This window comes from Sclerotinia sclerotiorum, genomic scaffold, assembly GCF_000146945.2.
Source record: "Sclerotinia sclerotiorum 1980 UF-70 scaffold_6 genomic scaffold, whole genome shotgun sequence".
Taxonomy (NCBI): Eukaryota; Fungi; Ascomycota; class Leotiomycetes; order Helotiales; family Sclerotiniaceae; genus Sclerotinia; species Sclerotinia sclerotiorum.
In genome coordinates, this window is record NW_001820830.1 from 1,686,776 (window position 1) to 1,699,146 (window position 12,371).

Below are 12,371 nucleotides of genomic sequence, written 5' to 3' on the forward strand. Positions count from 1 at the left end.
TAGAGGAGAGATGTGGAGAGGGGATGTCATGTAAGTAGTAAAATGGAGGTTAGCTTACGAGAACCAGCAGTGAACTAGTGTTTCCAGGCAATCCAATCGCCAAATCAATAAGCAAGGCTATGGTAGGAGGTACGTGGAAACGCCTGTAGAGCGTAGACCCTAGGGTGAACAAGTGAATGATAAGTGTACAGCCGATCGTGCTGGATTCAAGGAAATCATTCAACACTATGAAAGCTAGAATGAAATAGAAAGAGGCGAAAATAATTGATTAAGAATTAGAAGAGTAGAAGAGTAGAGTAGAAGACTCTTCTCCTTCTTCATCAACGTTCTCGCTTCAAAACCCTCTTAATAGTTTATTGAATGGCAGCAAACAGCGATAGGCAAGTAATCGGTATCTATCGAATACGTACCAACCTACTACCTACCACCAACATTCGACGTGACGCCCTACTTTTTGATTTGTGTCGATGTCAAAATGAGGGGAAATTCACATAGGTGCTAGGTCCTAGGAGCTATCTCATAAGGTTTCCCACTAGTACACACAGAGGATCTCCGTACGAGTAAGCACAATCGGTGATAAATGACGAAGACTCTAGTAGACTCTTACTGTCGTGGGCGTCGGCAGCTCACAGTAAGGACTAAGTAGAGTTACATGCATTTAAACATCGTATCTACATTACCATCACAAGGTCAATCAATCTCATTCGATATCAAACAATTCCAAATAATCCAGCTGAGTGAATCCCGGAAGTAGGACGAGTTAATTGGTTCTATTCTCACAAGGATAAGGCCATTCATTCTATGTAGGTAGGTAGGTATTCATTTCACTCTGCACTGCACTGCTCTGTACAAGAATGATGACCGAGTAGAAAATAATACAACAACTTATAAATATACCGACCGAGGTCGTACAAGTATATACACACCTACCTCATAAATATCCATCCAATACATATCTACCTATCAATTCCTACGTACCTTAACCTTACTCACTTCCTCTTGGCCGAGAATCACAACAGATATCCAAGAGTCTCCAACATCCAATATCCTCACCTCTTACTAGGCAACCAACCAACTACATGCCAATAAGCACACCTACCTAATAAAACATAAACATAAACATAACAAATACCAGGACAGGTATATAAAACATCTCCCCAAACCATAAAAATAAAAAATAATACCAAATCGAACACATCTATCAATTACATAAAAACCACACCAAAATCCATATATCATTCTTTTCGTTCCATTCACTACCTAGGTGGGTACCTATTATCTAGCTATACCTTTCTCCTTCTCCAAACCCTCTCTATATCTCCATCCTCATCCTAATATCCTCATCCTCATCATCTTCATCTCCATCCCTATCATTTTCATATCAACCCCAACCCCCCACCCCCCCCCCAAACACTCTTCCCAAAACAAAACACCATCAAACCCCATAAATCCGAAACAAGCCTCATAACCTCTTCTACCTAGATATCTGCTTACCATACATCCACAGCAATTCGCCTCCCTCCCTCTCTTTCCATCTTCCTTTCTTCCTTCCAACTCGCCACATGCCACGACAGATATCTATTGCTTACGAAGAGGGAGTACAAAGGCCCGCCTCTACAGCCTCATCAAGGCTTCACCATGGGAATATAGCGGCCGGACATGTACTCCGGGCCCACGTAGGCCTAGATATTTCACCATGAATTTGTACATCTTTTTGTATGCCTAATCATTCATATTTGACAATCTATGTTGAGTTGAAAAGGTAATCAATCCCATGCCCTATTCATATCATATTAAATGAAACCCCTGAGAAATTCCAACCAACAAAAGTGCTTGTTACCATCCTCTTCCTCAAACTTCCCATGAAATGATGAAGAAAACCATGTACTACGCCACAAACCCCAGCAAGTAACAGCTTATATTTGCAGAAAAGTGCCTGTACAACCGTACGCCTTTAAATAATATATCCACCTAGCACTCTTATTTGTCTTCCCTCTAGTCCTTTCATCCATTCAATTACTTTTCAGACTTCTAATCCCATCAATAACCATTTATCACTCGTGGTATCCAATTGAGACGACCACATGTCCAAGGTTGTCAATTCGAATCCAACCCAACGAAGACTTTTGAGAAACGCCGACCTATCTCCATCAGGAATTGATCGATCGACACAAACAACCACTTGCGAGACTGCGAATACTTCATCCGCGAGTTCAATGAGTGCCATGAGTCTGTAGCCATTAGTAAAATAGATCATGGTTACCAAAAAAAAGATAATCCTTACCCATGCTTTAAATCCCTTCCAATGACCGAATCATCAAAGAATGCAAAAAGTGTTTTCTCATCTCCATTTCCGCCAACAAATCCTCGAAAACTGCATCCACCAGTATAATCCCAGATCTCGAACCAAGCATCAATTGAATGGCCCGATTTGACGTTACCAAAGTAATTGTTATGCGTATCCACATCATCGTCAAGACTTGAATACGTGTCCGCACCCATCAGGTTTGAGTCATTACTAGCACTTCCTTCTTCACCAAGGAAAATGGTTTTCATGTTCTCGCAAAAGAGTCTCTCACACTCTTCCCGGATGGCGTACGCTGCCCCCTCTTTGCGGCTTGTAGTTCTACCTCGCGCATCTTGTTTCTTCGATAAGTTATTGATGAACGCGAATTCGTTGGCAGATCTCAAGGCCGCAAGAGGGGGACTTGATGGAGGGGAAGTTGACCCTGAGCGGACCTCAGGGATACCACTTTGCCCTGTTGGAAAAAAAAATATTAATATTTTATGTAAAGTTGAGATTCTTCGAGCGGAAAAAGGGGAAACTTACCCGCCGGCGCCGGTAGTGGAGTAGTGGAATCCAGAAAGACGAGCGGAAGAATCAACGATGTAGCAACTGGCGAGGACGTTGGCTTGAGAGCCAACTACCTCGCCGCCACAATTACTACTACTATGACTGTTTTTCATACTTGGAGCCATTGTTCTCGAATATTGCCAGTTTTGCGGTGTGGAGGTTTTTGGATAATTTGAGATCGAAGTTGATGATTTGATTGCGATAGTAACTTTGTTGGATGACACGATGATGCAAAGATGTGATGGTTCGATATTTGTAAGGATCCCAGTTGGGGATACTTGTTGTGAGATTGATTCTTTAATTCTTTTTAGGGGATCTCGGAGTTGTAACTTTGAAGATCGGTAACTGGAGGGAGAACCTCTTTTTCTTTCAAATGTGGGCTTAACAAAGCGAAAAGTAATTTCCCCGCCTGAGAAATGAGCCACGTGATATAGTTGACCAATCAGAATGGATGATGAAGCAACATAACCATCATCGCATCATATAACTAGAAATTTCGAGAGGATTCAGTCTGTTTTTAGTGAATGTTGGTTATTAATAATGAATGAACTCTATTTGTGTACTCCTGAAGATCAAGTCATCTTTTATTCTTTATTACCAGGCTAACCCTTCATCCTTCTCCTGATGTATGTATGTATGCACGGAGTCGAGTTGTATCTGCGTTTTCCTAGCAGAAGTGTAGAACTATATATATATATATACAACCCCAAACTGCTAATTGAAAAGCCCTCCTGAAGAGTACCTCTATACAGGAGTATTACTTGTTCGGAACCAAAGCACAAATATTATATCTTTTGATGCTATTATATTTCACTTCATCAAGGTCAACATACAAACTAACCTATCTCCTAGGTATATAATGCATTTATGATTCGTCTGCTTACACATCCATCAATATATCAAGTAAAAGCGTCTAGACTTACATTAGTACCTACGAAAATGGGGCAGCTGATTTTCAAAGGGACGGCATAAAAGAGTTTGAAGGGATAATAATAAGCTTTCCTGTACTACCAACCGTATGTATATTCGGTATGTATTCTAGTAGATCATGCAAAACATTTAGAGGAGTATCAATCCCTGCGTATAGTAAAAAAGAATATATATATGTAGACAGTACAATCAAGTTCTCAAAAAAATTCAAAAGATCTACACAACCTTCATGATTCTTATTTACCAACAACGAGATGACTAAAAGTTATTCCGAGAATCAGCTTATCGATAAGCAAGATGGATAGTTACTACTACTATCACCGTCACGCAAAGCGGATGCATAAAACGGTGTACAAGCCAACACATCTATCTCTGCTCGCTTTCGCTTCTATACGAGATAAATTAATTCCCAAGGAAAGTGGGAGAAGAGTGCAGGATGAGAAAAGTGCAAGATCCAAAGATCTCCCTCGTACTAAATTAAGTAAGTCAGTGTCAATATCGGTGTCGGTGTCGGTATCAGTGTCTAGACTCTATCCTATCTCACTTCACATGTCAATGTGCTACACTACCTTCTTGTCCTACGACATCGGGGAAACTACTTTTTGCTTACGATATTCATGAAATATCCACCCACTATGTCAAGAATCCATGAATTGAACTTTGTCCTTGGAAATACCGCCTTTTTACCCCTCGATTCTTTGTCCTTTCGACTTTTTGAAGATTGTTGATTCTCCTATCTGTTTATCTGTCATCTGATATACTCCAATATCTACCAACTGATTATCTCAATCGATTTCACATCTATACAAATACCATTAATATCTAATCGCAAGGTCTCTCTATGGTGCATAATAGTAAGTGATCATATCATTCATCCATTTCCGTTGCGCAAAGAGTCTTACCTTTGACACTTTCAAGACTGTCGCACGCGACTCTTTGTGTTCAATGTTTTAGCTCTTTCCCTATTCACTTAATTCCTTCATTCCCCTCCTGTTCGCATTCATGACATTCATGAATTTCATTTCTCTAATATCAATTTTCAGATAATAGTCAATAATACTACCTGGAAGCACGATACACCTTACACCTAACTGACAACTAAGATCTTACATATGAAAAATTACATTATTTGAAAAATTGCTCGCAGGACAAGCATCACAAATATGTCAAACGATCGTCTTACTTTTCCAACTTACCTCCTCCCTTCATTCGCATTCCCCTTTCGTCGTCGCAAACACTCCTCTTCTCCTACTTCCAGCGCCGCGCCATCAGTCAATATAAAGACGCGCACTTCGATTCTAGGTTCAAGCTACTCACCATCAAGTAGTTATAGCAATACTCCCTCTGCATCGCCTACATCTGAAACTTTTCTTGAGCGCACAATCTCTTCTTCTTCCACCGCAGACGAAAATGAAATCAGGAATAATGAATCCACCTACTCCCCTCAAAATCTTACCTCTCCCTCATCTCCTCAATCCCATCTCACTCGTGCCCACCCCTCGACAATTCGCTGCCTAACATGCTCTACCCACCTTTCCTACGCTTCGCAAGTCGTCTCTAAAGGTTTCACTGGGCGCCACGGACGCGCCTATCTCGTCGCACCGCCTCCATCCGTCCCGGTTCCAGTAATTCCCCCTTTTCCCCCCACCGCACACGACCGATCCAAAAACCTCGCGAATATACGAGTTGGAAGACCTGTCAATAGAGAACTCTTAACAGGTCATCATGTAGTCGCGGATGTGAATTGTATGATTTGTAACACGTTGCTGGGGTGGAAATATGTGGATGCGAGAGAACTAGGCCAAAAATACAAAATTGGAAAATTTATCCTGGAGACGAAGAGATGTGGAATTTTCAATACGTATGAAGATGATGATACGGTACCGCATTGCTTGGAATATAATTGTGAAGATGGGGATGTGAAGGATGGGGTGAAGAGTGAGATGACTGGAAACATGGGAAATTGGAATAATGGAGGTAAGGGAGAAAATGGTAAAATTGGTAAAGACGGGGAATTAGCAGCGGTAAAAGTATTAACGAAGGAAGAAGAAAAGGCAAAGGGATGGGTGTACTTTGATTCGGAGGATGAAGATGAATGTGAGGAACTTTTTGCAGGGGTTTGGGATGCCGAGATTGCGCAGAAGAGGAGGATTAGGAGGGTTGATAGGAGGAAGAGGGAAATGGAGAGGGAGAGGGCGGCTAGTAAGGATAGTGGGGTTGGGGGGTTATGAGGGGAGGAGGGTGGTTGAGGAGCAGAGGGGAGGGAAAATGAGAAGTAGTGTGTGATGATGGTAATATATTGGCAACGGATGAATGGATATGGATATGGACATGGATATGGATATGGATATGGATATTGTGAGATAGTATGTGAGTTATGATTTATGAAGGAAGGATGGGTATATAACGGATGGATGGACAAATTATAGAAGGAGGTATTTATTATTCAATGGGAGGGAGAAACTTGCTTATATGGTTCGGGCATGGCTTATGAATCTGTGTATTTAGTATTTTATTCTTTAGGTGTATGGTATTTATTTTATTCATAGTATCTATCTTATTCATCTTGCTCTTATTACTCTTCTCTTCTCTTCTCTTTATTCATCACTCACTATCTATACATCATTCATTACAACTCTAACCTGAACTCACAAACTCACAAACTCACAAACTCCCATGTCCCAAGTCCCAAGTCAGAAAGCAAGCGGTGGTTATAATATTAGTGAAATGTTATATTTGAAATGTTATATTCGAAATGTTATATCTGATATTTTATATTTTATAAAAAATTTATAAATATACAATTTATATTAAATACCATTATATTAAATATTACTACCAATTGAACGCTATTGAGTTTGTTTTTTATATGCTAGGGTTAGATTAGATAGATTCTAGAATGGAAAGTGGATAGTAATGAATAGGAAAGAAAGTTGTAGGTTTGGAGTTGAGGGGGAGATGGGTTGGGATACTGGATTGGAGGTGTTTGATTATAGCGAAGAGTTGAAGATTTTGTATTAAGCAAGATGCTAGTCTCCGTTGTCCGAGATTTTTTTTGAGATTTTAGTGGTGTAGCTGTAAGATGATGTTGTAGTGTTGATTGGTGATTGATAGATGAGCTCCAGGTCGGCAGGTCTGTTATGATCACTTTCTTATTTAAATTAATTCTACAAGGTTACCTAAATAACCTCGCAATTTGCTGAAGGGTAATGAAATGGAAGTCGACTTATGTATACCCCGATCACTGGCAGTGTATATATCCAGTGTGTTAAGAGTTCAAAGTCAAGTCTTCGATATCTATAGTCTCCGTCTTCTTACCGCTGCTGTTGCTACTTCTTCGAGAATCTATTTGGAATCGATCTCAAGGCCCTACCATAACCTTCATTTCTTTTGTTTGGGAGAGCATAGTCTCTAACCGACTAACCTTCACCCAAAGGAGGAAGAATATACGAATATATAATTAGACCAAAGTATCTAAGATTCCTCAATACCTGGGATGAAGCTCCATCAGTAATGGTAGGTGCTAACCAAACAATGTTTAAACTCGATTCTGTGAGCCATCAAGCAGAGAACGAAGGTGTATTTATCAACGCCGATATTGATACTTAATTCTTCTTTAATAAAGCTATTGGTAAACCATTTTCATACTCTTTCTTTTGATCTAATTAGAACTCATACTGAACAACAAATCTAGGATGTCTAAATCTACCATTCTGAAATATCAATTTGCCTTGGAATTGGCTGTTCAGAAATACCATGAGCTGATAGAATAACTCAATTCTAACCATCACATACGGATTATAAAGTGTCTTAGCGCATGTCTACCACATACAGCACTGCTAATCATGAATATAATACCCATAGATAAGTTACGATTATACACTACCTCGAAGCTTAATAGTATGTATATTCCATCTTGAGACTATGTATGATCAGGAAGATATTTGTGGTTTAAAATGCACCATCCTGGCTTTACGGTTACTGAGCTTAGAGGTTAACCATGTGGTGATCAGCATGGTTTTGAACAATAGAGTTTTTATGGAATTGGATATACGCATATGGAAGATATCTTGTGGAGATGTTATAGGTTCTTCGTCTTAGACGGAGGTGCAGTTATAGGATAGGATGGAGACTTGGATAAGTCTTGTTGACATCGGTTGTTGATACTACTATGTATTTTATCAATCTTGGTAAATAGATTAGCATTTCCTGTAGCCGTTTCAGCGTACACTACCATACGACATAAGTGGTTTTTCTTATATGGAGAATTTGAGAATGGCTTTAATAAGTTCTCTGATTATCACTAAATTATTGATCACTAATTCGCCTTTGCAGATGTATTTTCTTCTCCATACCATCACAACCATCGTCGATATGCATGCCGAAGTATCAATAGAAATTTGGAATCTTTCCAGGTACATCATCATAACCTTTCCAACATCCGAAGTCATCATGACATTTTACCAGCTCCACTTGGATTCATATTTAACTGATTCCGGGATCTAACCCCCTTCCAAATTAAAGAACTCTATGCTAACTCTCTCTATACAATCATACAATCATTAATCAATTAAATAACAGTAGCGCTCAGCTACAGCTTTCAGAGCCAATGCTGCTAGAACCGGAAATAACATTGCTATCCTAAGAAAAAATTCGATAAAAACCAGCTGCTAGCATTGTTTCTACCACCATCCAAAGAATGCATAATCAATCACCATCATTCAATCATATAGGTGCCCTTAAATACTTTAAAGAGTTCACAATAATCCGCCATGTTTAACTCCCAATCCTGGAGTGTTCTCATAAATTCAAATCAAAACATACACTTTTCTACCACAAACTTAAATCTCTTGATTTTTAAGGAGGCGGCTGAGGATAGATAAGGTAAGTTCCTTACATAGTGTCAGAATTTCCACAAAAGTGATATACTGTGGACTTTGAGGCTGAAGTGAGGGTCACGTGTATATTTTAAAATAGCTTTAGTCTCTATTGATACCCCTGAGGGCTTGGAAAAAGTCGGAATAGTGATGCATTGAAAGACTAACTTTCAAAATGGAGTCCTTGGTGTATCTTAATTGCAAGAATGCTCGCATCTAGTCTTCAAATTTGAGCGCCCTCTCGACTTGGTACTTTCATTTCCAACCCGTGACGGTATAATGGCACAGGAACAGAGTGAAGAGGAAGCTTTGAATGGTGGATTGAGGGGTGTCTTTGCTCAAAAGATTATTGAAGGATATCTGAGCTTGGATAAGCAGTTTTCTGGGAGAACGATATGGCTAACATTAAATTGGAATAAGTTGGAATTAGAAAGATGCGTTTGTATGTTCCGAAATGTGGTATTCAAATAAATAGATAGATGGATAGATAGCGAGTGCGCTGAAAGCCCCCATTCACACATCAATGACTAAGAAACCCAAAGGAGATCATATATACGGCACCTAACCTTTTTGTGTTGGGCCTGCTCTCCTTCGAAAAGGGAGCTTAGCGAAGCAGAGAAACGAATTGAAAAGGCTAGCATACCAGGATCATCAACGAACTCATATCATACTTGAGCAATAATTTATTCGCTCTCCTAGCCTTTAATAGCCCTATCTTAATATCATCAATTCATATGACTCCCAAGCTCTACCATCGTTGAGGAAAGACATGGCATGCGGCGTCACTGGACCTGCTATGTCAAGCAGCTATATTGTTTTTATCACTTGGGGTAATACTGCGAAATATAAGGTTTTCAATAAACACGGGAGGCGGCTGATTGCCATCTCCCAGTCCTGGCCACAAGTGACCGGCAAGAAAAGAAAGAACAGGTATTGGGTTTCTTGAGACCAGAAAGAGCATCAGATTGAATTGATTGATTCTCTAGCTAAGCAGTTAAGCTGCGAGTATATATTCAAAAATGAAGGAATAAGGTTAGGTATTCAGCCTTCGGAATTAAAGTGCTTTGAAATCAAAATATTGAAAGCAAACAAACAGTATACCAAAAAGGAAAGAATGAATTAAAAGTTGAGTTTTGTTTGCTCCTTATATGCATCATGCAATATATATGCATATGCTGCCAAGATCCCAGGAGGTCAACAACAGGACAATCGAGGTCTTGGAAACAGCATGGCATGTGCTTGTGCCGAGGCTAGTCCTAAGAGACCTGTTATACTTGATGCCAACTAGCACTGAAAGATCAATCGGCTGCTGAGTTGTACAAAATCCCGAACCTTTTTTTTTTGAGGCGCACTAAAGAGATTTCGACATTGGTTATGTGCTTCACTTAAGCATCAAAGCCTCATTGTGGATATATAGGCTAGAAGGAGTTAGCCATGAACGCTTTGGCGTGCAAGGATTAGTTGGCAGAGCCGATGAACAGAGGTGAGCGCTTTATGTTGTGAGGAAGATAACGGGTGCACTGGACAGGCCAGAAAAGAAAAGTGGTAGTTGTGCAGATAAAAGAATATGGTAGACGATGATGAAATACGCAGTTACTCCTCCATTTTCTTTCTCCTGATATGTTTATGCTAAATGATTTGCTGACGGAAAAAATGACAGCTATCAGGGATACAGTAAACCTAACCGTGAAAACAGGTGAGAGAAGCTGGGCCGGATTAGGTTCGGTTATACCTTTCTACAAATTTATCCCGCAGGTTATAATAACAGTTTCGTTACCCAAGCATACCAGTATCCTGAATTGCAATGTGATTGCAGTGGCTGGGATGACGGTAGTGGTCGTAGCTCTTAAGAACACGACCGACATGCTATGGCGAGATGAGGGACATGTGTAGAGGCGGAGGAGAGAAAGGAAGAGCATTGAAGATGAAAGAGGCCAGCAATAAGTCGGTAGTCCACTCGTATCGATAAAACTTGACTCTCTCCGGAAAAAAGACGATCTTCAACTGAAGAATTGGTGTGTGATTGATATGGTTGCTGAGATGTAGATACTCGAGCCAATTTCAAAATGAATGTGCAATTTTAGGTTGAGATGAATAAAAATTTCCATTCCTTTTGAGCGTCGCGGCATGAATCTAAGGCCAGTGGATTTTGCAAGGTTTTGGTCATTTTGATGGCTGTTTAATCTCGCGCTAGTGCTATTACTCTTGGATGGATACTTCCAACCATTTGTTTTAAAAACGCATCATTTTCATATTGCTTACAACGATCCGCGCAATCATTGGGAGCTCGAGCTAGTGTCCAGCAAGTTGAAATCTTCCACTACTATTCCCGAAAACGACGAAAGCCCCCGGGAGCAAAGACTTTCCTTTGTAGCATCATGGGTGCTAACACACGCACCGAGTTGCGAGAAAATATGGACTGTAAGAAGCGATAATCGCAACTTAAATCAGATTCGAAAACTTTGGCCTCTGAGCATAAGCTGTTCGACTCTAATCATTGTAGAGAAGCGATTTCAGGTTCTGTTGCATCCAGTCGGAGTTTGGCATTTTCAAAAGCAACAGAAATTATTCCTTCGCGACATCCATTTTGTGAGCCAAAGAAATATGAGAATATTCAACTGTTGGACAATCTCGCAGCTGCAAGATTGTCAAGCAGATAAAATCCTGCATTGAGGTGGCAAGAAGCTGTGCGCCCAGATGCAGAGGGAAGGTCTTAGAGGCATAGTGTGTGAACCAGAGCCCCAAAAATGATTGTGCTAAGCTCTGTATCGACTGTAGAAAGAGAAGAGAAGAGCCATGAGAGAAACGTTGCTAGGCACCGTAGAGTAGAAGAATAGATAGAATTGGAGTTGGTAGAAAAGGTGGAAGGTGGATCAAAGAGAATAGCAGGGAGAAAGGCAGTGAAGAGAAGATATACGACCCTGGTAAGTCTGGGGCAGTCGGTTAGGGTTTATCGTCGGGTTCAACAGCCATTGTCCCCATATGAGAATGGACATATTTCAACTGGAAGCTCTGAGCTTGTTCAAAATTTGATGAGGGTCCATTGATGGAGTCTGGCAGGTGGTGGGTGGTGGGCGGAAGTTGGTAAAAATGGGGAGTAGAAGTAGAGATATTAGAAGGGACAAAATCGAACACAATGAGTCGTCTGTTTCACCTAGGATTTATCTCCTTTCTTTTTGGTGCATTTAACAATATGATATGGGAACTTCACATTTATGCCGAGTCTCCTGCCCATGTTGCAAAAATAAATTCACCATATTATTGTTATGCTGATCCGAAACACCTCTGCAACCAACAGAGTAGAGCCCTCGAGGATTCCGTAGTATCTTTGGGTTTGAAAAGAATGACGGAAACCTTGACAGTAAGCAACTAGCCCTTCTGCACGATAAATCTCCCCTTCGTCTGAAATAGGAAGGAGGGGAAGGGAAGGGAGGTTGAATTCCGAAATCGGAAAACACAGGATCATACCATTTACACCAATATGAAGCTATTCACACTAAATCTTGCTATACGCTAAAGATCCCGTTCTATAATTTGAATAAGCTATAGTTTTAAAAATAGGATCTTTACTGATTCGCTGCTACCGTAAGGTAATGGAAATCAGATTAACAAAAGTATGAGCAGACTTCTGTTGTGCTTTCCTTACGAGATAGTAGACTAGTACTTGAGATACTCTCTCCATTCCTTCTCTAGCCAATCCACTCAAACCG

At 40.3% G+C, this 12,371-nt stretch overlaps 6 protein-coding genes across 6 annotated transcripts; 5 read left to right on the plus strand and 1 right to left on the minus strand.

The window, feature by feature from the left end:
• Positions 1 to 2,023: 2,023 nt before the first annotated feature.
• SS1G_05468 (ornithine decarboxylase antizyme) lies at positions 2,024 to 2,979 on the minus strand (the record flags this gene model as incomplete). Its single annotated transcript, XM_001593990.1, has 3 exons — positions 2,024 to 2,231; positions 2,285 to 2,752; positions 2,831 to 2,979. The coding sequence occupies 3 exons, from the start codon at positions 2,977 to 2,979 to the stop codon at positions 2,024 to 2,026; spliced, it is 825 nt and encodes a 274-aa protein (XP_001594040.1).
• A 1,102-nt stretch (positions 2,980 to 4,081) lies between these two features.
• SS1G_05469 (predicted protein) lies at positions 4,082 to 4,875 on the plus strand (the record flags this gene model as incomplete). The annotated part of the gene is made up of 3 exons (XM_001593991.1): positions 4,082 to 4,265; positions 4,618 to 4,638; positions 4,835 to 4,875. The coding sequence occupies 3 exons, from the start codon at positions 4,082 to 4,084 to the stop codon at positions 4,873 to 4,875; spliced, it is 246 nt and encodes an 81-aa protein (XP_001594041.1).
• A 72-nt stretch (positions 4,876 to 4,947) lies between these two features.
• Positions 4,948 to 6,015, plus strand: SS1G_05470 (hypothetical protein; the record flags this gene model as incomplete). Its single annotated transcript, XM_001593992.1, has 1 exon — positions 4,948 to 6,015. One exon carries the CDS (start codon positions 4,948 to 4,950, stop codon positions 6,013 to 6,015), a length of 1,068 nt encoding a protein of 355 aa, XP_001594042.1.
• A 2,925-nt stretch (positions 6,016 to 8,940) lies between these two features.
• SS1G_05471 (predicted protein) lies at positions 8,941 to 9,630 on the plus strand (the record flags this gene model as incomplete). The annotated part of the gene is made up of 2 exons (XM_001593993.1): positions 8,941 to 9,103; positions 9,554 to 9,630. The coding sequence occupies 2 exons, from the start codon at positions 8,941 to 8,943 to the stop codon at positions 9,628 to 9,630; spliced, it is 240 nt and encodes a 79-aa protein (XP_001594043.1).
• A 259-nt stretch (positions 9,631 to 9,889) lies between these two features.
• Positions 9,890 to 10,554, plus strand: SS1G_05472 (predicted protein; the record flags this gene model as incomplete). Its single annotated transcript, XM_001593994.1, has 2 exons — positions 9,890 to 9,914; positions 10,382 to 10,554. The coding sequence occupies 2 exons, from the start codon at positions 9,890 to 9,892 to the stop codon at positions 10,552 to 10,554; spliced, it is 198 nt and encodes a 65-aa protein (XP_001594044.1).
• Positions 10,555 to 11,075: 521 nt separating this feature from the next.
• Positions 11,076 to 11,321, plus strand: SS1G_05473 (predicted protein; the record flags this gene model as incomplete). Its single annotated transcript, XM_001593995.1, has 2 exons — positions 11,076 to 11,082; positions 11,179 to 11,321. The coding sequence occupies 2 exons, from the start codon at positions 11,076 to 11,078 to the stop codon at positions 11,319 to 11,321; spliced, it is 150 nt and encodes a 49-aa protein (XP_001594045.1).
• Positions 11,322 to 12,371: the final 1,050 nt, after the last annotated feature.